The 25679-nt window shown below is 40.9% G+C and overlaps 1 protein-coding gene across 1 annotated transcript in view; it reads right to left on the bottom strand.

Annotated features, from left to right (window-relative positions):
• Positions 1-24623, bottom strand: part of ELOVL7 (ELOVL fatty acid elongase 7) — a 32275-nt gene extending 7652 nt beyond the window's left edge. The window contains exons 1-3 of the mRNA XM_080362886.1: positions 24515-24623; positions 3917-4010; positions 1404-1594 (exon numbers count right to left, since the gene is read on the bottom strand). Coding sequence (XP_080219012.1) covers positions 1404-1594; positions 3917-3980 — 255 coding nt within the window. The 5' untranslated portion in view covers positions 3981-4010; positions 24515-24623. The remainder of the gene's footprint in view (positions 1-1403; positions 1595-3916; positions 4011-24514) is intronic.
• Between the last annotated feature and the right edge of the window lie 1056 nt (positions 24624-25679).

Here is a 25679-nt window from a genome sequence, read left to right as displayed (position 1 = left end):
TCTTTCACGAAAGGGAGACATGGAAGCCTTGACAGCACATTTATTGAATTCTGTGTTAGTGTAAAATACTAACTGAAGTTTAATTTTTTGTTTGTTTCTGAGGGTTATAACCAAAACCAAACTTGTCCCAAAATCACAAAGGCAAGTTTGGTGATTTTTTCAAAACAAAGTGTCAACAGCAATTGCAGGTGTCTTGCCCACTGCTTTCCACCTAACAGTCATGACACAAAGTAGCTGCTGCTGCGGCACTGCCTCTGGAACGCTGTTACAAGAGATGTCAAGCAGTTCAATTAAGTCATGATGAAATTTATGCAGTTAAGCTAACAGAAAGGTAGCCTGCCCGTTTGGCACAGTAATTCGGTAACTTTTCATTACTAATTTGCCAGACCTGAAATAGCCACATTGCCATATTTAACACAGAATCAGTACTAGCATAGTGATGCTTCACCAAGCAAATGTATAAGGCTATTGTGCACACTATACTATTGTTAAATAGCTACACTTCAAAAAATAATCAACCAAAACCAACAAATCAACAAAGAAACAACCAACTAACCAAGAAATAAATTAAAAAATTCAACAGACACATTAAGGTTTAAGGTTGTAACTGAAGCTTCTACATAGCCTATAACATTCATGGCTAAGGATTTTTGGGTCATTCAACTGTAATGCTAAACAGCTCATCAGGCTTTCCAGTCTTTAAGTCTAGCTTTTGCTTGAGCTATGAAGTACAGGAAAATCTCAGCATTCTTTTTGAGAGAAAGGGAGGATGGGGGTGGGGGAGGAAAATCAATGCTGAAGACTTTCATGTTTGGGGATTTTTTTGGTGTTTTTTTTGTTGTTTTGTTTTGTTTTTTTTTTTCCTTCAGTTGGTTGGGTTCCCCCACCCCTACTATTAGTTTTTGGTTTTTGTTTTAATTTGGTTTTTTAAAAAAAAAAATCCCCAAATTAGATTTTGTTAACTTCTATCATTTAAAAGGCAGATCTAACTAAAGATTATTCCATAGTAAACATACTTTATACAGAGTTTGAAACATCAGTGCTGACTATTGTGTAGTACGACAGAAACAATTACAACAGGCTAAGAAAAACATGTAGTCTGCTTTAGCTGCTACAACCCAGGGAAACTGAAAACGTTATGAGAATTTTTAATTTTGTAAATCATAGATAATGACACATAAAATATTTTACAATCTTTCTAAGTATGACTTATTCCTTTTTTTCAAGTATCAGTGCAATTAGTTTAGCATACTGCTTGGAGGAATATAATTACAACAATCAGAATAATAGTTTTTTGAGAATTGCGAACTGGGAATTAGACTAATAAGTTTATTAAAAGTTAGTATGAGGATAGTTAGAGACACTAAATGTTTAAATACATTACAAATAAAAGCAGTACTTACTTCGTAAGTCATATATAAAGAGAGGGCTACCACACTAAAATTATAAAATGCCATTATCTGCCTGAGTTCAAAAGGTGTTTTATTTTCCATGAGTTTGGGTCCCAAGGAAGTGACAAAATAAATGTAGGTTCCAATGATAAAGGTTGTTGGGAAAGGTGAAGACATGAGTGGCCAGCCATCCAGTCTTGGATCTAGAGGAGGGAAGAGAAAAAAAAAATAAATCAAACAATTTCAGTACTTACCAAATCTTAAAACAGTTACAGAAAAGTACTTAATTCTTAATGGTTTAGGTTTTGCTGTCACTGATCATGTTTCAGAGTCTGTTCACCTGAAATCCATACCAACTAGATAACAAGATGTAGCACCTGTAGGATTCAATGCTTCTTTCTGCATCAATTCTTCACATGCAATGAAGAAGAGACATAGTGAAGAAATTTTCAGTCCAGAGCTCTCATTCATGGAAAATCTGTGTTCTCACACAGGAACGGGGCTCAGAGGGGAGTAGAGGAAGGCAGTGCACAAGCAGATCAGTGAGGCTGCATTTCCATCTGAGGCTTCATTTTTTCTGGAAAAGCATGAACCTTATTTCACAAGTTCAAGTCACTAACAGGGAGTAGCCCCACTTTTCAAGACCCTTGAGCTTTATAAGCAGTACAACGTTAGACATAATAAACGTGTGCATTTTAAGGTTAGAAGACCTTCTGTGCCATCAGTTGGTACTCATAGCTTAGTACTTGAGGCTTGTGCCTATTCAGTCCAGGCATGTCACCACTTTCACAGCACAATAAAAAACACACCTTCATATTACAAGCTTCCAAACCGCAAAAGTGTTGCAAGTTCCTCTCCAGTTATCCCAGCTGGAGGTATTGCAGAGTCCTTCCCCTACACAGACCATGCTCCTTCTCCCTGCAGCTGAGGCTGGCAGGCACTCCATCCAAGCTTCACCCTGATTCCACTGCACCTCTCCATGGTTCCCTGCCAAGTCACAGCTCACCAAAGACTCCCATATTTCTCCATAAGCAGGAGAACTGATATGAACTTCATGTATGTTTTTAACATATATTTTTTAATTTTTATATACTGACTTGGAAAATTCATTTCTGAATGATCCCAAACTTACCTACTGACTCAGCAAACTTCTGCTTTCATGATTTGCTGCTGTATTTTCAGGGTGAAATTATACCACTGCAATTTTGGTAAGTGTTTAATTCATGACTTTATGTCTTAAGTCAGTGATTTTCAACCCACAGCATTCAAACAACCCATGAGACCTTCTGATGTTGTTAACAGCCACTGGGGGTTTTCAAACAGATTGAGGAGGAAATACATTATAACACAGCTCACAGTCTACAATGTGCCCACTGCTGCTACACACAGATGAGCAAGGACTGTGAACCACAGCACTAGGCATCTGTATGTGTTGCACTCCAAGAGAACCACCAGCTCTTCACAGCTGACTGCTTTTTCTGTATCCACCCATTGCACTGCTACTACCAAAACTTTCACATTAGTGTTCCCAGCTTGATCCGAGGAAACCATATTCAGCCACTAAGAGCATGCTACAAGGTGCCAAATACAAGCTCTGGTAGGCAGAGAGACGAGGAACTCAGATTCTGAAGTCACGGACACTGCAGCAGAAATACCCAATCACCCATCTCCCTTCTAAATTCACTTCACCCCATAAGTCACACTGATAAAACTCCCTGCTCACTTGCTGTAGTTCTACAGAACAACAGAAATAATTCTCAGCTGTACGAGAAAAGATAAATTAGTAATTTGATTGATCAAATCTTAACTGCTTCTCAAGTTTTCCCCAGGAATCAGCTAATGCCCATCACTATGTGCCTAGCACAGAGAGAAACACACAGGGATGCCACTACAACAGATGGGTCTTAACCCCAAACTTGAGATCTTGTCTGTCATTTTTTTGTAAGCATGAAAACCTATGGAACAGAAACATTGAAGCAAAATCTTTTTAATATCCTCATACCAGCTGCAACAAGAGACTAACATTCCTTTTCAAAACAGAACAATGAGAGAGTTCATCATTGAGGATTGATTTCAAGATAATATAACTTATCAGGATTTTTATTTCTTTTACTTCACAAAAGCGAAAGTCAGTAACATCATGCATGTAGCTCAGGTAAGTGAGAAAATACAATGTTTAGTAACTAAAAACATAATAATAATAATTTAAAAAAATAGTTAAAGCCTTATGCTCAGCAGTACAGGAAAAGTGGAAACTATATGTACAGGCAAGCCAGAAACTCTTACAGAAGAATCACTGTCTGAACTTTATTTAGTCTGAGGTTATACCCATAAACTAGCTGAGTTTTGCTTTTTTCTTTTTTAAAACACAAGACACTACTCTGTTCTTTACAGTTAAAAACATCAATAGGTAATCTGGCAAGTCTTAGAAACATTTACAGAAAAACAAAGATATTCTTAGAATAACTACACATTGCTATTCAAAATTATTGAAAGTTAACAAGTTTTAGATTTAAATGACTTACCAGCATCTTTAATCCATTCATCATACAGTAGTACAGCCTTTGATGTCAGATTGCTAAAGGTCATTTTCACTTGATTAAGATTTTATGATGCTGCCTGCAGGAAAACAAAGCAAAACAGAAAAATGGATTTTGGTAATTAATAAAATAAAGGTCAGTGAAGTGTTTTAGAAAAGATGTTCAGGAAACAGAGTGGAAAAAAATATAAAAACAGCTAACAGAGCCCCATATGTGAAATGCAGATCAGGAAGCGTTAGCTGACCACACTGTAGTATGCCTGGGGCCAACTTATAGCTGAGCTGTTATGCACAACAATATTATTTTGTAATCTCTACATACAAAACAAGGTGCTTCCATGCCATAAAGTGTTATCTCAAGAAACCATGCTGTGGTTAACTGCTACAGTTAAGGGCAAGATATAAATAAAGAGCAGCTGCTTAAATTCATTTTTATTACCATCTCCATTTAAAGTTCAAGTCACTGATATGTGAAGAAGTTCAGCTTTGCAATACTTACTATTGAAAATTGTAATTTTCTGAAGTTGGTAGGAAGGAGGAAAGGTGCCAATATGTCTTCATATTCCTTTTAAATACAATCATTAGCTATGTTATAATTAGCACGCAAATCACACTCATGAGTCAACTGTTTCAACACCGGGATCATGAAGTGTCATAGTACCACCAGTAATACCATCAATTCGCAAAAATTACCCACCACATCCAGTTTGTGTGCAGCACCACCTACATATGTAAAAACTTTCAAAGAAGTATGCTTATATGAATACTGATTTTTGCTCCAAAATCAAGCATTCATCAGCTCTTCCCTTGCCTCATTTTCTCCAGAAAATACTTTTTAAAAACCCCAATCATTTGAAGGGCATCTCTCCTATGCCCACTCACTTTGCCACAAAATTTCTCTCCATCCCCCTGTGCAATCTTCACTCTGTATTCACCTTTGTTTGTCCAGCCTGCAGCACACCCTGAAAACCAGCTCCTCTCCTCTGGCTACCCTTCTGCATCTCCTCCAGGCTCAGCTGGCTGCAGTTTTGAGAGCCAGTTCTGCCCTCATGATGGTAATGCATGTCCCTCCCCAGATCTCCTCACTATCATCTTCTTATTTGTCCTCACCTAAACATTCCTGTAAAATAACTTCACCCTTACCCCTACTTCTACAATTATGTACTGTTCACTGTCATTTCACAGGAGCTTTCAGGCACTTCAAATACAGCACACCCACCTTTCATCACAAGATGCAACACATACAAGTCTGCCTTCATTAGAGTTCACCTGATCTACCTCTTCCCAATTCTCATTTTGCACTTCTGTCCTGTGTGTGTGAACATCTGAAAGCACCATGAATTTAGTGTTCAGGAAATATTCCATCTGCAAGTCACTTTAAAGTTCATATTTTCGAGAAATACTATCCTTCAACATCAGCATTTCCCAACTCAATGTCACTGCCTTTATGCTGACCATTTTCATATGCCCTGTGTTCATACTACAATGTTAGCTACAGAGCTCTATATTTATAAAGGTACTGGCAAAATCAGGACAAGCATCATCTTCCTTTTCTAATGTAAACTTGAGTGGCCCTCATCCTCTCGGCACTAGCAATCACATGAGAAAAAACATTTTATGGTTACAGACAAATTATAAATATCTCTGCCGTCTTGCTCTATAAGCCAAACTATGGATGATATCAAACATACATAAACCCAATCTTGTCTTGAACACCAGCTACTTCAGACTGCCTGACTATAACAGCCAGGCAACTCAGCTGTAAGTGACTCATGCTGGGGAGAAGTGTTAAAAATCTGTATTTTTTAAATAATTATTTTATTAAAATAGTTAGAGTTATTACAATAAGTTATACTTAAAATCCAGTATTCTTCCTATTTCAGTCTCATGAGAACAGAGACAAGGCAGTGCAAACAGAAGGTACCTTGTCCAGCAGTTATAATTATATTCTACCAAAGCATACAGACACTTTATCACAGTATCACAGTATCACAGTATGTTTGGGATTGGAAGGGACCTCAAAAGATCATCTAGTCCAATCCCCCTGCTGGAGCAGGAACGCCTAGGTGAGGTTGCACAGGAACATGTCCAGGTGGGTCTTGAATGTCTCCAGAGAAGGAGACTCCACAACCCCCCTGGGCAGCCTGTTCCAGTGCTCTGTCACCCTTACTGAGAAGTTTTTTCTCAAATTTAAGTGGAACCTCTTGTGTTCCAGCTTGATCCCATTGCCCCTTGTCCTATCATTGTTTGCCAACGAGAAGAGCCTGGCTCCATCCTCATGGCACTCACCCTTTATATATTTATAAACATTAATAAGGTCACCCCTCAGTCTCCTCCAAACTAAAGAGACCCAGCTACCTCAGCCTTTCCTCATAAGGGAGGTGCTCCACTCCCTTAATCATCTTGGTTGCCCTACGCTGGACCCTCTCCAGCAGTTCCCTGTCCTTCTTGAACTGAGGGGCCCAGAACTGGACACAATATTCCAGATGGGGTCTCACCAGGGCAGAGTAGAGGGGAAGGAGGACCTCTCTTGATCTACTAACCACCCCCCTTCTAATACATCCCAGGATGCCATTGACCTTCCTGGCCACAAGGGCACAGTGCTGGCTCATGGTCATTCTGTTGTCCACCAGGATCCCCAGGTCCCTTTCCCCTACACTGCTCTCTAATATGTAATTTCCCAACCGATACTGGAACCTGGGGTTGTTCCTGCCCAGATGCAGGACTCTACACTTTTCCTTGTTAAATTTCATTAGGTTATTCCCCGCCCAACTCTCCAGCCTGTCTAGGTCTCGCTGGATGGCAGCACAGCCTTCTGGCGTGTCAGCCACTCCTCCCAGCTTAGTGTCATCAGCAAACTTGCTGATATGCACAGTATGGCTCAATATTTCAGTAAATATATTCACTGAATACAAATAACCACATTATGTTTAATCAGTTGTTCAGTAAGGTTACCAATATCACTGCCAGTTAGTTTTCCTGTTCTCATCTGATGAGGATATTACTGGAACTTGGACTGGCTAGCTCAACATGCTGATCAAAACTTAAGTTAAATAAGTAACCTGTTGCTTCGAAACATGCTCTCAAAAATACAGAAAATTCTGTGTGGATGTGGGCTCAAAATGAATTACCATTTATTATGGACTTAGGGGTGTTGACTGACTCTTCCTCCCTCTTACAGTGCAAACCTCTCAACTTGACAACTGCAACCTCACAAATAGTTCGTTCATTACATTTACCCATTTGACTTGTTGACATCACTTCAATCTTGCATTAGACAAACATGCTGTCAGTGTTTAAACAGCAAGTCTTATGCCTCCTAGGCACTGGGACCAAAAGCAAGCTTTTTATCTGGAACCAGGCTATTCCCAATAGAGTGCTTCTGCTCGTAAGTAGAAAGGCAGAAGATGAAAACAGTGGATCCTCATGCTTCCCAGCCCCTGCCGTACTGATGGAGAGGCATTTGTCCCACCTCTCCTGACCTCAACACTCACAGCCCTTCTCCCTGTAAAACACTTCACAAGAGCTAAGACAGCAGAGGTTCTTATCCTTCAAAGTTACTTTTCTGTTTATAACCATGGTAGTTGTTAAACTTATTCTGAAAATGTTTGTAATTTAGTTACTATCCTTGAGAGAAGGATGTACCAGCCATGGAGCAGCCACAGCCTTACCACACAGACATACTGACTGAACAATTACTCTAAATCTGAAAGTAAGTAAAGTACAATAAGTTAAAATTAATTATTTTTATAGTGAGAGTAATGTCTGCAAGAAGGACAATGCTGCTCAGAACTTTTCTACTGTTAAAATTTATTTTAAAATAAACTTTCATATATAACACTACTTTCAATGTGCTTTATAATTCTACTTATTTTCTTAACTAGATACCTAGTTTTGTCAGTCCATTTCTACAAACAATTTTTTGCACTAAACATGTTTTCAGGATTTTTTGTTACAAGCTACAAGTAGGGTTAATGGCAGCATGGAAGGTACTTTGTTTTATCCTGTTAGCCTTCCCTCACACACTAATTCATGTTTAAGGCTTGTTTCTTTTTTTTTTTTTAAATGGAAGAGTAAAAAAATCCCACATACAAGAAAACAACTTGTACTCCAGAAAAGCAAACAAACAAGCAAACAAAAACCACCAACCAACAAACACACACACATTTTTGAAAGACTGCTTTTTTTACAGTACAACCATATTATTAAGAAGTAATCTGGTAATACTTTGAGCATAACACAATCTTCCATAACATTTGGCAGTTCTGAAGTCTACAGAGCTTATCCTTTAAATATGAGACTGCAAATATTTGGTCTGAAAGGATAAAGACTTGGGGGTAGAGAAGGCCATTTGTTACCTACACAGCTTTAGTTCTTCACGATGTAAACTCGTGCACATTATGCATTTGTATAGCCACAGTTCAGTCAGAAAAAATATACATTTAGTTTACATACCTGCTAATGTACTTACAGAATCAGCACATAAGCACTTATATTTCCAATTTTAAACTTTCTGCTTGTATCAAAAAATATGCAACTAAAATGCAGTAACGATATGGAGTTAGAGGGTCTAGATTGCAGTAAACTCTCTCAAAATTAGGGAACTTACACTAGCAGACTGATTTTCAAAATTAGATTATTTTAAATAACATATTGGAAACAATTTACATAACTTTAAAAATGCAGCAATATACGTTCAGTCTACCCAGCTTGAAGAATTCCTAAAGAATGCAGAGGCAGCCCTCTCAAGCACATGCATTCAGAACACAACCACTGAAATAATCTCAAAAACATATGGAAGTTACTCAGTTCTCAGAAAGAAATAAGTGCTTTTTTTTTTCTTTTTATTTAAAAATGTCAGTGGAAGTAAATCTGTGCACATAGGTTCAACCCAGCTGTACTAATATAATTTCTGAAGGTATCCTTAAACAGATGTGTCTTCATTATAAAAATGGGGTGTAGGCGAGGCAACTGAGGGGAAGGGCTGTGTTAAAAGAGCAAAGTCATTTGCTGGCCTCTGGTCCCCAGCAGCTTGGCAAAGAGCTGAAGAAGCCCAGCAGCCGCAGCTGAGTTAAGGCATAGAGCTCGGCAGAACCATTTTCAAGTCAGACCATTACCTTTACTGGAGAGGCAAGGATAGATGATAAGACATTTATATTAGCCAAAAATGCCACAAATACCACAGCAAGCCATATGAGAATGCCTCATTATGACAAGTATATGTAATAAGTTGTTGCAAGTGCTCAAGTTTGGCTAGCACACAAAACTATTAGTGATTCTTGTAATGGGAATTACTGGTATGCCTCAAACATTCCTTATTTTTAAATGAGAACAAGAAGTTTCTCACATTCCTTGCTTAACCCACATGAAAGATACTTGCCATTCTTGATGCTCATTTATTCCCCCTACATAGTTTTAAAATATTTAAACAGATAAAGATTTACTTTTAAATAGTAATTTTTACAAGTGTTTTATGTTGATGGCTACTGAACAAAAGAAGCGAACAAAAGGACTTAACAGAAAACCAAGCAAAATGAAACAATCTAATGTAAGCTCTGTCACTGCAGAAAACAAATTCTAAAACTCAGTGGGAACTTAAAACACTTAAAATTAAGAATTTGCATTGGAGAGCAAAGGTAATTATTACAAAGACAGACAAGCTACTTTTACAGGAACCTGTTAGCAAAAGACTGGAAAATTTGGCAATACAGTACGAACTTCAAAGGGATAATTTCCAGCCAAGGTAGATCCCGAAAATGAAAGATCTGGAGCATAACCCCTCGGCCCAGCAAGCAGGTAATGACAGGAGGACTCTCCACCCTGCAGAGCCCACTGGAAGATGGGGAGAGCCTGCAGAAAGCATTGACCCACGCAAGTCTGATTTCAAAATTACAGCTTAAGAAATTACTGTAATACTGTTTTACATATTCAGGTACAATTATGAAACTTTCATGTTTCAGAATCACTTGGTATATTGTTGTTAATCCTGTTCTTGAAGTAGAGAAGGTAATCAAATCAAGATGTTTCACAGATGGTATCTTAAGCTTTACCTGGGAAACACCAGCTCTGCCCTTCCTATTTCCCAAGGCTGTGTGCTTACATAATTTGCAGTTATTTTAACTACATTACTCTCTAATGTCACATTGCAAACAAATACAAACTGCCTATTACATTACACGGATTACTCATCTACATTCGGCAACAAAGTTTTAAACTTTAGCCAGGTGTCAACTGTTGTTACACATTTCCCTGTGAGGCGTTTCCATCACCTTGCCCATTCTTTATGCTTTCTCTCAACTACCCAAACCATTTTTGGGAAGATTCATCTCACGGGAAAGCTGGTTACATCCTACTTAGCATTAGGTGGCATTTTCTTTTTTGGTGTTGCTTATAAACACTCTTCCTGTTAGATGACAGTTCTGCCCAAGTGAGACAGAAGGCAGGTAAGGCAAACCTGTGCAACTTTGAGAAACTTCCCAGTTTTGAGAGATGAGTTAGGTTAGTCCTTACCTTGACTGAATTTCACACTTTGTCTTTGAAGCCAGCCCATTTTAAAGCACATCCTAACTCCTAACTCCTTAGAGTGAATCAACAATCTCTGCATGTACCTTCTAGAGTAGACATTGGGGAAAGAACAGCAAATTTCAAAATAAATACAAATTCCTTTTTTAGAAAAGCAGACATGCTAAAAACAGATGAAAGAGGTTTAGAAACTATATTGGAATGTCTGCTTGTAAAATTCTCCATTGGCAGTATTCAACAAGAGATTTAATACTTATGCTGTGTAATCACCCTTACCGAATTGCTTACACGGTACCTTTTTATTTAATGCTTTGCTTTCTAAACCAGCATCAAGTCTTTTGGTCACCTATGTGAATAAAGTAGTCTGTAAGCAGCAGAACTAGTGAAAACACATTTCATCTCAATCATACTTCGGATTGGTTTTCTGCCACACCAGTGGATTTCCCATTCTGATGCTGCGTAAAGACCAATTTTATTTTGTTCCATAACTGCCTATACATCGATAGAAGAACTGATACTGCAGACTTCACAGCAAGGAACTGTTTCAGGGGTACAGCCGTGTTTTGTGCTCAGCTCCCAGCTAGAATCACATGGGCATTCTCCTGGTCCATCTACAGTGAGCCAGCCACTGGCGACAGCTGAATGGGGAAGAACCATTGAGCAGTCCCACAGCATCACTGCCGACGCTTCTGGTCCTCAGGAAGCTGCAGAGTAAGTCACAGCAGCTCACTGATCCAGCTGAAAGCCTAATGTTTTGAGAAAAAAGTTCTCTTTCAGTCAACTCAGACCTGAAAGGCTGAATGGGCTCGTGCAAAGGAAACATTGAGACACATATTGCCATAGGCATGGACAAAAGTGGGAGTAGCAGCCCTGTCATAGATCGCTTTAAGCTGATAGTGAAATCATGTAGGGAGGACACAGGATCATCATGTCCAGTCCTGCATAATCACAGATGATCATGTACTAGACCTGTAGTCAAGAAGTTCACACACTGCTCCTCAGCAAGTCATCACCTAGTCCATCACAAGCTACAAGGGGCACTCTACAAAATGAGAACTGAAGCCAGAAAAATTACATGGTGCTACAGAAAGGCAGGAAAAGATCTGGCATCACCACTATTTTAATTGGATCATCTGTGGTTGCAGTGATAAATGTGAAAGTGATCCTAGGGACTAACGTCCAGCATCACATAGAAAGACACATCAAGTCCAAACAGTCCCTGCAACCACAGCCTGGAAGGAAGTTTCTGTACTAGGCTGAACCTGATTATCAGTTTAACTCGTGTATACAAAAGATTTCTGGGCAAGCCCCTGAAAAAACTCCCAGTTTCACTTGGGAAGTGAACATCATGGTCATTGGTGTATCTTCCCATATTGAGTTTTCTCTCCCCATGTTGCCAATGTTTCAGAGAAAGTAAAAAACATAAGCAGGGGGAAAAGCTCCTAGAATTTTAACTTATCAGTGTCTTCACCAAAATGTCTTTACTTGAGAATCTGCATGACAGACATCCTGCAGGCAGCTAGCCTCACCTGCCTACTCCTCTGCTACAATAAGTGGCTCTTGCACCCAGCTTAAAAACAGCAGCTCTTCTCATTGGTCCCTCAGTGCATGACTTGCACTTGGCTCCTTTAAGTTTCATTCCAGTTCAGCCAGCTCACAAGTCACCTAGCCCTGCCTACATGGTGAGTCCTGTGGCATGTATCGCATGGCAACTTTCACCTCGAAGTCAAAATAAGGTTCACTTATGATGTAATTGTTTTTACTGATGCAACCTCATTTCCGTTAGATAATAATATGTCATCGGCCTTATCAAAAACCTTTGACAAAGTATTAATTAATATTTGAGCTATATTTGACTCAGGATAATCTCTTTACCCAAAGGCCTTAAGAGATTTTCCTTTTTCCTCCTTGCTTATTATGTAACTGGAAGACTTCCTGCAGCATTTCAATTTTTCTTTCAAGACCAGATCAGCTAAGCTTAGGGTCACTTTACACAGGCTTTCACAAAACATGAACCAGGGACTAGACAGCAGAAACACAACCCAGTATTTTCAGCCACACTACACAATTCATGCTAATTCACACACCCTGTGCTCCCCACTCACTCCTCTACATGATGACATGCTGAGCTTTTACCTATTCTGGTTTTTTTTGTTCCTCTACAGCAGGGACAGTTCTGATAAATACATGTAAGAATTATTTACAGCTACGGTGTTTCTAAAGTGCATACATATTCTTAGTAACCAAGCAAACCAGAATGTAAAACTGTGTGCTGAACTAGAGGGCTAAGGAGTGGTGTTTACCTGCACTGAAGAGATAGCACAGACTGGGTTTTTTAACCTACATAGGAAGTATATTATTTTTAAGACACAATTACAGGTAAGGTCTAAAAAGGCAGAGGGAGTGCAACTACTAACTAAATGCTTTGAATGAAAGAGATCAAAGATGTCTGATGGCATCAAAAGCTTGTATTTTGTAGGACTAAAAATGAATAGGCTTTGTGGACACATCCACAAAATGGGACTAATGACATTTAATTTCTTCTCATCGTGGTGATGAAGATTCCTTGAGTGCACACTGTAGTTATTTGGGTGCTTTGGTAGGACTCTTCACCTTTCTACTAGACACCTCTTTTAAGGTGAAGCACATGGAATACAGATAAGAGTATCCTCGTATCAGTTATCAATACCTTGCCAATACACTTGACAAAGGGCAGGCCAGTGAAGCAGACTCAGTGAAGCAGACTCAGCTAACATTTCCAAGATTGGTGATCAGTCTAAAGCCCTCCCTCCTTGTCCTCTGTGATACCATTACCTGAAGTCTGTATCATTCTTGAACCTCCAAGTAGGATGGCTTACAACTGACTCCAGTTAGGAGTACTATTTCTTGTATTTACCTGCCTGATTAAAGTTACTCATGTCAAAATATAAGAAGGTGCATGAGTGAGACTGTCCCTTCCCTCCAGCAGCAAGCTGAGTCACTGAGTTGTGTCCATCACATCATCTACCCTCATTAACAGTTAAGTGTAAATGCATATGAGTTAATTGCATATGAGAATCTCATACATCCAGTTAATTACAATAAATGCAGCTTGCTACCAAGGGGCGCTAAACAACTTAGTCTGTGTCTACCCATCACTTAAACAGTCACAGTGGGGGACACTGCATGGAAGCTAAACAAAAAGAGAAACGCAGAGCTAGACTTCAGCTTCCAGATAAGGCTCCTTAAAACAAATGGGAATAAGATTTGTTACACAATTAACATCTTGTTAAACTAGCCAATACTAATGTGGGGAGAAGGGCGGGAAGGGGGGGAGACATGGAAAAAGGCAGAGAAGCCTCCTTATTTCCAAAGACATCTTGTAACTAAGTAATCAATGGCAATGTACCAGTAGCTATTCAGCACTAGAGAAAAATAAGTATGGAAAAGCTAGATCATAAATTTCCACCTGTGGTAGACAAAGATGGGGAGATGGTGGTGTCTTTTGTAACACAGAAATACAGCAGAAAGAAATTTCATAGGAAGGGGGGCCAAAAATATAAATAATTACCATAAGAAGGCAGTATTCACCTTAAGAAAGAAGAGGTGAGCAAATAAAGTGAAAAATATTCCTCAAAACCAAAGGAAGAAGTATTTTTCTACAGTCACATCTAGCCTATAGCATATACTCTCCTACTGCCACTGCAATTGCTGTGGCAAAATGACATTGCGAAGTCAATGTCATTTTATGGAGTTTTTATTGCACCAGCTGTAATCTTGCTGGGTTCAGAATATTAGTAAGTAGTAACACTAATAGCACCCATGCAGAGTTACGACATATTATTTTGTTCAGTCTTTAATGGAGCAATTTAGACAAACTGAACTGCTCCCACACCACTTTCTCATGCTGACGTGGGCTTATTTCCTTTACCATTGTTTCCCACCACCTTGTACTTGCTTAACCTACCCACCCTCTGGGTACTAGCAGCAAAATAATGCATTCCTTCTGCTCCGATTCTGCTGGTGCTGCATTAGGCAGGCATAAATTTTAAAGGCAGCTGACCTAGAACTGACACCCTCCCTCCCTCCCCTCCTTTTTATTTAAGCTACCATGCAGCATAGTAGGCATGCTGTTGAGCAGTGTAAATATTAGCAATTGTGTCGACCCTAGGAGGTTCCTTCAAAAGCAAGCTAGAACCAGTTGTGTCTGGCACCATCTGCAAGGACCCACGCAGTGCAACCGTCAGCACTTGGAAGTGCGACACAGGCAGCGGCTGCACAGCGAGAGGCGATGGCAGAGCCTGATTTGGGGTGACAAAAGCCATTTTAAAGGAAATCTGTGCTAAACCTGTTTCTAAACTGAAGTCTCAGAACACTCCCCCTACCCAAGAAAATGTGTTTATGGTATTCATAAAAATTGCGGCTGCTCCCAAGTTCACCCTCGTCACATCAAGTGTTGTTGTGAATGTGCTTTTTCGAATGCTCCAGGAAGCTACTACACTGCCCCATCCTAAATATTTCCAGCTCAGAGCTGATAATTTGTACAGCTGCATGCAGCTGAAGGTTCCAAATCACTGAGGGATATGCAATGAGATATAAAGGTCTTGCATTTTTGGTTGTTTTGGTGGTGTTTAAATCAGCATTCTTCAGCATGATGAAAGGTCTAGTTAACCACTACGAAACATACTCATGATTATTAATGTCAGGCAACCCACGAAGGTACATTATACTGTCGTTTGGAGACTCAGGACTCTCAGCCAGAACAGCTAAACAGAGCAGTAAGAATATGAATGAATTTCTAATTTTTCTGGACAGTCCTGCTTTTTCCCCTGCATCACAAAGAGAATCTCCACTTAAAAAAAAATAGTTTATACTTGACCACAGTTACTGCAGACGTGAAATACAGTTTCAGAAATGGAGGTGAGATGGAAAAGCCAGATGTTTTCCAGTAAGTGCCTATTGTACTCTGTACTCAAGGGAGGAATCACAGAGGGATGAAGAACAGACAGCAAAGAAATATCTGAACGTTAGGGACAGTTGGAGGAAATGATCCTGCAGAGTCACCCTGTAGTCAAAGCCACTGTCAGAGTTGCATTGTGCTTGTACCTTGAGTTCAGGGATGGCTATATGGAAATTAGTATATTGTGAAACCCTGTTTTGATTCTGTTTGAAATTTGAGTACGCTGCTTGCACTACTTCTTCCATCAATAACCTTCCATAGCACCTTTCCCTTTTGAGGTGACTGTACCCCTTGGAGGGCAAACCTCTTCAACAGAAGTTGGGCACACAGTGCAAACACCAAAAAGGGAGCAACTTTGCTTTGTCTCCGTTCTAACGGCAGTTCCAGAAATGCTCTTTTCCCCTTACTGTGCAGGTATCCTTCTAAAGACTAAAGAAGTGTTGGACTTCCAAAGGGTTCCTGTGAAAGTCCTGGGGGTCAGGACTCAAACAGTATGGAACAGGGACATTCATAGCTGCCTACAAGCATTAGAGAGAGGAAACATCCAGTCCAGGTGCCTCAGAGCAGTCAAAGTCCTATGAAGGCAAAAGAAAAAGGTTGCTCCAAGGGCAAAGCAATGCTGTGTGGGACAGTATTCAGCTAAAAACCCAATCTCAAGGGCTTACATGAAAACAAAACTCTCCGTCACCTAAAAACATTAACTGGCTTGATTAGCAAAAGTGTCTTACAACATTTTTTTAAACAAGATCTTGTTATAAAAATCCAGCTTTAAAAATATATCAGCTCTTTGTTCAACTTCCAAGCAATCAGCAAGAAGAAATTCACATAACACAGAATGCAAAGTAAAGGCTGATATTAAGAGCAACATATATTAATAGCATTACACAGCTGTGAAGGTTTATTTCTGCTCCAGATCTAGTTAGCTAGACTTTAGTTGCTCTGTTAAGAGGAATTTTTTAAAATCTTCATTATTTTGCACTTTTCAGGAAGCTCAAGAACAGTGTACAAAGCAGCATTAAGCAGGCTGTGAGTCTATAACAGCAGAGCTTTTTAAAATCAGCTTAAAACACCAAATAATAATTTCACAGAAGAACAGAATGAAACATCATATTAATGCACAGGTTTAATCACAGGTATGTTGTAAGGATTTCCTGTCAGTATTTTCCACTACTACAGCAGAATGCAGCTTTTACCATCCTTCCAAGCGTTTAGAGACCACCCAGGATGACAAGACACTGTCGGAGTTTAAAATAGATCAGCTCAGCCAGACAGTGTGTAGAGATGCACAGTTATACGTGGTCAAGTCAACTGCACTTTTTTTTTTCCTCTTTCTAATCCTGAAAGATTGCCAAATACAAATAGCTCAAAACAAAATGTATCCCATCAACAAAGTGCATTAGGCAGTGGATATGCCACATCAGAATAACACAGGATACAATAATACTTCCAGCACAGATGCTTGGCAGGCAGCAGAATACTCAGCCTAATACTAATGTTCCTGTAAAACACCAGTATACAAGAAACAGACAAGTGTCTAATAGTCTGCTCAGTATGTAACGGCAGTAAAAGAGAAGAAAACTGGATTGTTGCCAGTACAAAGAAAGATGAGGCTTATATATAACTACGCATTTAAGTTACCAAAAAAAAGTCTCAGTATTTTTACATACAGGTTTCAGTGCTTTGCAGAAGAGGTCAGTGTGTATGGTTCCCTTTCTGTATGGGGTACTCGAAAAGAGAAAACCAAACATCTTTTCCATCAGTCAGCACAGCAAAGCTGTGAACAAAACCAAAGTGCTGGGTGCCAGTTACCATGCAAAACTACCAGGCCACACACCACTGTCCAAACCTAAAGCAACTCCACAGCCCTCATCACCCGAGTAGGCTTCCAAGCATAGTCAGTAGTTTCTCTCCACTCTGTCTCTCCTATCTCACGTAAAGATTATTTTATGGTTCACACTCAAACCAAGGAGTTTGCTTTCACCTACACTGACTATCATATAGCTGCAGGTTCATCCAGTTGATGATACCCAAAAAGCACGATGCTTTCCCACTGACTGGAATGGAGGACCGGACCTCTTCCCACTGCTGTTGTCTCAACAAGTGAGTCAAGGTCATATAATTTCACCATCTGTAAAAGCAGCTCCCTTCCTTATCACAAAAGCCTGTCTAGATTCAATTAAGTTTCGCCTGATGCTCCAGCAGCTTGGATGAAAGTAAGCAATGGCATGTAATCACACTTCCACAAAGATACGTGTAAAGTCTTTACAAGATAAAAGCAAGAACACCAAATTGCACAACTTCCACAGTTCCAGAGACAATTTTCTGTCCCATGTTTTTAAAGGTAGTCCAAATGCGGTATCTAAGCTGTTCAGTTTTGAAATACAGTAGCAGCCTCATTTCAACAGATTGGGAAAATCCCCAGATCAAACCAGAACTCTGCACAGTCCAGTCCCTGCTCAGGAACATTATTTCTGCAACTTCTGGATAAGCTTTCCTAACTGATCAACCTCAGTTTATAAGAAATAGTTTCAGGATAAACTGAAATTCATCTGGGGGCTTTTTCACCCAATAACATTTCAAATACTCATTCAAGGACTTGCTGAAGGGACACACAGAGAGCTCTAACAGCTCCTATGTTTTGCACTCCCTCCTCCCAACATTCTCCCTTCTCCAAAATGTAAGAGTCATATTCATGGTTAGAAGTTAAAATAAGTGGACTTCCTGAACACCACAGCTACATGTAAAGCTATTTACGGCCCTGCCCTACAGTTTATCGATTCTTAGTGTAAACATTAACTCAAGCAGACTCCACTTTAACAACCTAACTTGGTACAGAACAAAAGGTGCTACAGAAACAATGTTGTCAGAACATAAGTAATAATGCAAGCAACTGAAGGAATTAGTATCTGTAACAAGCTTTCTGAGGAATACAGCTCACACGTAGTTTTTGCAAAAGGATTAGTTTCAAAGTCGACAGTGAACACTGACCTTACTCCATTAGCCTCTTGGCTTTTGTACACAGTGTCTTCTGCAGATCTTCATCAAAATGCGTTACCATAATTTCATTAAGCTTGTCAGATCCATTCTGTACAGTTAAAGTTTCAAAAGCAAATCTTTTATTTCAGTACTGAAAAGAAAAGCCACAGAACTCTAACTACAAAAGTTATTAAAGAACATATTTAATCCAGATGTTTCCAACCATACTTCTAAACAAACAAAAAAGGGATTGTACTGGATTCTGTAAATGCAAATACTGTAAAATACACTGAAGTATTCACTTGCAATATAACTGAATCGAAGTAATTTTCACCTCTACAGGAGAAGGCAACATTACCAGTTATTACTTCTCTGAACAGACTATAGACATTTCCATGCTGCCTATCTCCGTATATTTGTAATGCCACATGGTAAACAAATACTGAGTATTTACTTAATTGAATGAGCATAGCATAAATGAGCACATCTGGCCAATAACCCTGATACTCTAGATGCTTCAGCCCATACCTTTTCACTAAAAACAATATAAAAAACATTTTACAAAAAAGAAAAAAAAATTGCTCTAAAGTCTATTAAAAAAAATCAGATTCATTTGACAAATGCTGTATTTCAAAATTCAACTAAAAGAGAAACAATTTTTCCCCCCCTCAAAAAGATCTTTTCTCCTCCACCACCACCACCATTTCTAAACTAAGGAGTTTCTCCTTCCCAGTCACCTTGCACTCTGCTAAGGTACATATGAAAAAAAAAAAAGCTTCAGCTGTTGGTAACAATTTCCACACACTTTACTTTTTAACTGAACTGGTAAAACACAATTAAAAATAATAATAATAATAATAATAATAATAATAATAATAATAATAATAATAATAATAATAACAACAATAATAATAATAATAATAATCTACTTATCACTTCAAATAACTTTCCTGAAAAAAAGGGCATGGTACCAATGTGAACCATACCAGTACTCTGAAAGCACACAGAGAAGCATTGAATCAGGTTTTTGTGACTTTGTTTTAAGCCATTTCAGGATTGATGATATAATGCAAATTATTTCCAAATCAACAAACTGATCTTTGTGTTTCAGACTCCAGCAAGAGTTGCCCCTTTTTTTTTTTTTTTTGTTAGAAAACAAAGAATAAAAGGAATAGAGTTATTCTTAGTAAGCTATGTTTTTATCTCAGACATATCCATAAAGCCAGCATGCCATCACTGTGATAGGGTCATTGATGCCTGTAGAATACACAACTTTTGCACTGTACATACCTACTGTTCATATGTACAGGTTTTTACAGTGCACCATACAAAGTTGTCATCGTATTCACACACATTTAGTGAGGTATTGCTTTTAAAAAAAAAAAAAAAGACTTTGAATAGAGGCTCCAGGCATGGAGCTCAGTGTGCAAGGCACCATATCAACATAAAAGATAATCCAAACTACAAAGAATTCACAAAACAATTAAACACACGCAGGCAGCATGTAGGAATTCATAAAGCTGATACAAGCAGCTTCTCAAGCAGAACAAGTCTGACTGTTTACAGGGTAAGTTTGCAATTCTAAGAGCACTTTTAATGGTAGCAATGTCAATTTATTCAAGCTCTCCCCCCATTACTCATACCCGCTCCCATGTCACCCTTGCCTTGTGCTGGAACTACTGTTTTTTTTTCTGGCTGCATAATAAAATGTAGTGGGAAACAGATCCAGGGTGGGGGAGCCGGCCTCACAGAAAAGAAAAGGGTATTTTTAACCCAGACCAGTTCCTTGGTGCTTCACCAAGGGTTATACTAGCACAACAGAAAGGTGACACAAGGACAAAAGCATTCAAGATAAAAGAAATGCTGGTGAAACTACATCACCAGCCTAAGTCGGTGTCAGGAGTGGAGATAAAAGTCAGTGTTCACTGCTTTTAACGTGACAAGTAACAGAGCCCTGACACAGTTAAGAGGGGCAATCTGAATACCATTGCTCCTGGCAAATAAGATGATTCATAGAGTTTATTGACACCTATATTTGTTCTCCTCATGACATCTGTGCTACTCTGCAGCAGGAACCTGGAGCTTGCTTTGGGCTGCATAGGCTTTACAAGTAGTTCTTAAGAGATGAGTTTTGTGTGCCAGCTCAGGATTTCAAAGTTAAAAATGCTACTGAAATTCAATTCCTTAGATTCTCACCCAAAACCAAGAAAACAACCAAGATACTTTTACACCTGTGGTGCTCTAAACTGTGTATTCTTCTTACATTACTCAATTTATGAACTACTTATAGATCTTCTGTAGTCAACAACTTCCGTAATAAAATGTTTTGTGTAACCATCATAAGCAGGGAGAACATAAATAGCAAAATACATGCAGGAAAAAAAAAAAAAAATACAATTCAGGATATACACCAGACATATGGAAAGCATTTTATTAAATGAATTAAAAAACAAACCAAAACACACCAAAAAACCCCAAAGCACCACCTCTTCAACATCTCCAGTTCAATGGTCAGCATTAAACACTGAAACAAAAGACAGATAGACACCTGAGTTGCTGTAGTGTCTCCCATCAGTGTAAGCTTACATACTTCTTTTCAGCTGAAATATTTTTTTATTTTTTGTATTTCAAGTAAGTATCAGAAGGACGGAAAAAAAATCTTAACTGCTACATCACTTGCAACTTTGCATAACTTCTTGTAAATTGAGTATGTGGCAACAAGCTACAGAAAGTAAAACTATTGTATGACTTTCTGGCTTTCATTTTCTTCCCTTTTAAAGGAACTCTGTTAGAAAAAGTACACTCAAGGTTGCAAAGTGAATAATTTATTTTGTTAATGCTACATTTTTGTTCTAATAATTTGATATTTTCAAGGAGTAAAAGGTTTACTTTTCACCATTTAGGCTATGTTTACCCTCTATTTGCAGCACTGGGCCTGGATACTGCATGAAGGCCCCTGGACAAGCACATGGGACCCGATCCCGAGCACTGCCCAACAATGCAAAGCAACTACCCAGCCTCTAAATAATATGTAAAACAACTTTAAGTGAGAAGAAATATCCTAAAATTAAACCTAAAACATCCGTGAAATTGTTGTGAAATCCTTTAAATCTGTCTTACGGCAATAGATACTCCTAATGTTGAAAGAGCTTCTGTTTGAGTTTCCCAGTACTTAGCTCCCTCTCTTTCCATCTCAGGGGCAGCTTGCAAGCACAGACCAGCTTCCTCCTAAATACTCTGTTTGAAGCATCCACAAATACTCTGTTTGAAGCATCCATAAATTGCAATAGAGAAAAACATAATCAAATCTGTGAGTTCTCAAACTTAATATGTACGTGAGCAATGGGGAAACTGATAAAAACACTGCACCTGTGTGTGTCACCTGCTGTGACCCTGGGAAAGAAAACCAGAACAGTGAAGAGCTGAAGCGAGGGGCAGAAGAGGAGTGATAGGAATGGAGTATTTCTTCCTTTTCAGCTACACAGGTTTTGGGAAGTAGCTTAAAGCTCCAGACAACCACTAGCCTGAAGTCAATGAGTATTGGGCTCTAAAATTATTTTTATAAAGTGATGCTGTGCAACTGAAGATGACACCACCTCATCTATTCATCCTTGCCTATGTGCCACAGCTCTGCTACCCATATCTTACAAATGGTTATTAATCCACTGCAGGCAAGGCAAATCAGATTAGTTTAACACACAGTTGGGAACTAAACTATCTCATTTTGGCTGAGGCAGATCAGGGAGCTCACACCAGCCTTCACCAGCAGAATTACAGGGCAGTGGCCTCTGACAGCCATCCTGAGGCAGAGAGGCATCGGGGCAGGAGAAGTGCCACCTGAAGTCTGCAAAGCTAGATCCAGCATACGACAAACATGATTTTACAGGCAGCTAACAAAGATCCAGGAAGGGATCCTGGCTCCCATCTCCTGCACCTGAACACGGCACAGAGCCGATGTCCTCCCACTTCCCTCTCAGCACACACAACTCCAGCGCCCATCGCACCGCTCACCCCTTCGCCTCGCTCTGCATCTGCCCACACCTCCAGAAATTCGTGTGTTAAGCGATTGGACAAGGACAGGACAGAGGAAGAGATAAGCATTAAACCAGAAGCACTGGGAAGTAGATTCAAGAGGAAGAGCAGGAGTCCAAGGTAGGGGAAAAAAAGTGTTTCCCGATTTATTGCACTGAAGTGAAACAAAGCCAGGAAGGGCACAGCACAGCAAGGAGAGCACACACAGCAAATGTCGTCTAGTCATGTCAGGATACAAAAATGTACCCGATTAGCTCTTTTACTGGTATGTAATTAGCTGATAGGTATTTCATGGTACTCGGTGAGCTTCATTACTAGGTAAATCCTATTTGGCATGTATTACTTGACTAATGTTGTGGCAGTTTTCCCAACGCATTCCATGAATATTGTTCCCTGTACCACAACCTGCCTTACTCTACCAGTAAATAAATACTATTTGATAGAAAGTTGATTGACACATTATAATGAAATACCATGAAGTTGAGTTATTCCCCACACTTGAAACAGAGGTGCTACTTATGAAGAGTTTAAGCCTATGTTTGGCTAAGTTTTCATATCCTCAGTCTCTGTATTTTTTCTTCAAATGTACAAGTTCAAGTGAAGCATTTTCAGAGTACATCCACACTGCCTAATGCTATGTTGATACACAACGATAACACCTCTACTACCCAAGGCAGCTCCAAGGCAGCCTGCATGCTGCCTGGGCAGCACCCCAGATGCTGAGCAGCAGAGTAAGTCAGGCAGCACGCTGTTCCCAGGCTGCTCCTGATAACCAGAAAAACTTGTTCAAACTTCTCCTACATGGCAATGTTCAGAATAGACAGGTCTGGGAAGGACCGAGTTACAATGGAGTATGGAAAAGAGTATCTATACACAGCTGCAAGGTTTCTAGTTTGTCCGAACAGCTTTCGTTAACTCATTTTGATTTCCTACACAAGTAAGCAAAGAAGTCAGTGGTCTGCAGCCTCACTACACCTTTTCGAGTATCACACAATTCTGTCCTAGTGGCAGTGACACCCAGAACCCAACCAAAATATAAATGTACTTAAAACATTTTTAGAAATTGTCAACATATTTACAGTGCTCAAACAACATACACATCATCAATGGTTGCAAAAGGCAAGTCCAAGAGACTGGCACAATGTGGCCTCATCAGTCGCCCACACGGTCACCCACCTGCTTCCTCAGCTCAAGGTCCTGCTGCTGCTGTCAGTCCTAAGGGATGGACCCGCTTTGCACAGCAGCAGAGGAGACCTGTCTCTGAGGAGGAGGAAGACAGCAAGCCAGACAGCCACTCTGCTTCTAACTTGCAAGACAGCCCCTGACTAGACATCATCGCTCCAGCCCTACATTTTAATATCATCATCTTAAGCACATGGACCATGTGCTGGCTGCCTCCAACCTTTGCCCCTGCAGAGAAAGAAGCCTCCATTTCATTTATTGATGCTTGGGACCATGCTTCTCTCTGGTGTGAGCTGGGGGGAAAGGCATTTTTCAAAAATGAAAACCGTGTTACAGCCTTCTGTGCAAGGTGAAGGCCATCCCCACGCCTCATCCTTGGTGCAAATTGTTCTTCAAGACAGGAAGATGAGGTCAGCATGGGGCATAGCCAGAAGGTTGCGGGGGGACAGGCACTGCAGGGTGCTTGAGAGAACACGTGGTGTGGGGTGCAGCCAGAAAGCTTGCAGGCCAGGCAGTGTAGGGTGTGAGGTGCAGAAGGGGTACCTTGGGCACAGCCTGAGGGTTTTGTGATAAGGCACAGCAGAGTGCAGACAGGGATCGGGGATGCGGGTGCAGCCAGAGGACGGAGTGGGAACAGGCACAGCGGGGCACAGCCGCGGGTTTGCAGGAGAGGCATTGGGGGTGCAAGCGCAACCAGGGAGCTTTGGGGGATGCGGGCAGGAAGCGCCCCGGGGCCCACCCCCATCCCGCACAGCCCTTCCCGTTCAAGCGCGGGAGGGACTCCGTGCAAGGACGCCGGAGGCACCCCTTCCCAACACCACCCGCACCCCGCGGCCGCGGAGGCCAGCGGGCGGCAGGCGGGGACCCGTCGAGCCCCCGGTACCTCCCCCGCCCCGCGCTCCGAAGTTTCCCACTCCCGCCGGGACCACTCACACAGCAGCGCCGCGACTCCACCTGTGCTCACAGCTGCCGGGCAGAAACTGCGCGGCCGGCGGGAGAGCGCGCAGGCGGGGGCGGCCCGTCCCGCCCGCTCCGCTCCCGCGGCCCCGTCTCCCGCCGCGCTCACACCCGCGCCCGCCCCGGAGGCCCTGAGTCACCGGCCCGGCCCGGCCCGGCCGCTCTCACCGCCTCCCGAGGGGCGGAGACGGGGTCCGGGCGCCCTCCGATCAGCGGCGCCCAGGGGCGGGCGAGCCGCCCGCGGCTGGAGGCCGCCCTGGCGCCCCACTGGCTGCCCCCACTACCGCGGCCGGGCTCTCCGGGGTGCCGAGGAGAGGAAGAGGGGAAAGATAACCAGTTTTCGACCTGTTGCGATATCCACCGCTGCGGTGCCCGGGGGTTTCTCCAGGCGTCCCGAGATCTCTCTCTCACCAGCGCTTTCTGCCAGCACGGAGAAGTGCGAATTGCTGCGCGGCTTCTTGACGCTGTGGCAGCTCGGAGTGACTCAGGGCGACAATAGGAAGATGTAATAATTCATTGTTTAAAGACCAAAGCACAACTGATCAGCTTTAGCTCACTGCATTAGGGCACACTCCCACCCCAAAAAGATTGCAGTTCTCTTCTCTTAGAAGCTATTTAGGATGAAGATAACACTCCCCAATGACTCCCATCTGGAGAAGTATGGAGCACAGAGAAAGGTGATAGGCAATTCCTGGCATGTAAATTGGTGCTCCATTTTAGTTTGTCACTTTAGTCCACAAAAAGCTATACATTACAGCCTTTTGAGATGGTTAGCATGGAGATGACAGTTTGAGTCCAAAGACAGACTAAAACAGAGAGCTGGAAGACAGTATGAAGGGAAATTGAAGAAAAGAGGCAAGGTCCTTTTATGATATGCATAAAAACACAAGATGGAGGGACTGTGAGCTAATGCTGTGAAATTAATACATAGTCAATGTGTAAATGCAGAAGGGGGCTCTGAGTTGGAGAACAGTGAGAAGCTCAAGCCAGAAGTTTGAGACCACAAGAGACAGAATCAGCATAGAAAGCTTGTTACAAGTGTGGGAATATTCCGAGACGCTGGAAAACAGGTGGTGGGATGGGGATGGAGAAGCACAGCTTGTAAAAGGGATCTTGCAGAAACTCCACATCAACAAGTGGC

Source organism: Nesoenas mayeri, assembly GCF_963082525.1.
Source record: "Nesoenas mayeri genome assembly, chromosome: Z".
Lineage (NCBI taxonomy): Eukaryota > Metazoa > Chordata > Aves > Columbiformes > Columbidae > Nesoenas > Nesoenas mayeri.
Note: the sequence above shows the minus strand (reverse complement) of the source record. Positions and strands in the feature narration are given on the sequence as shown.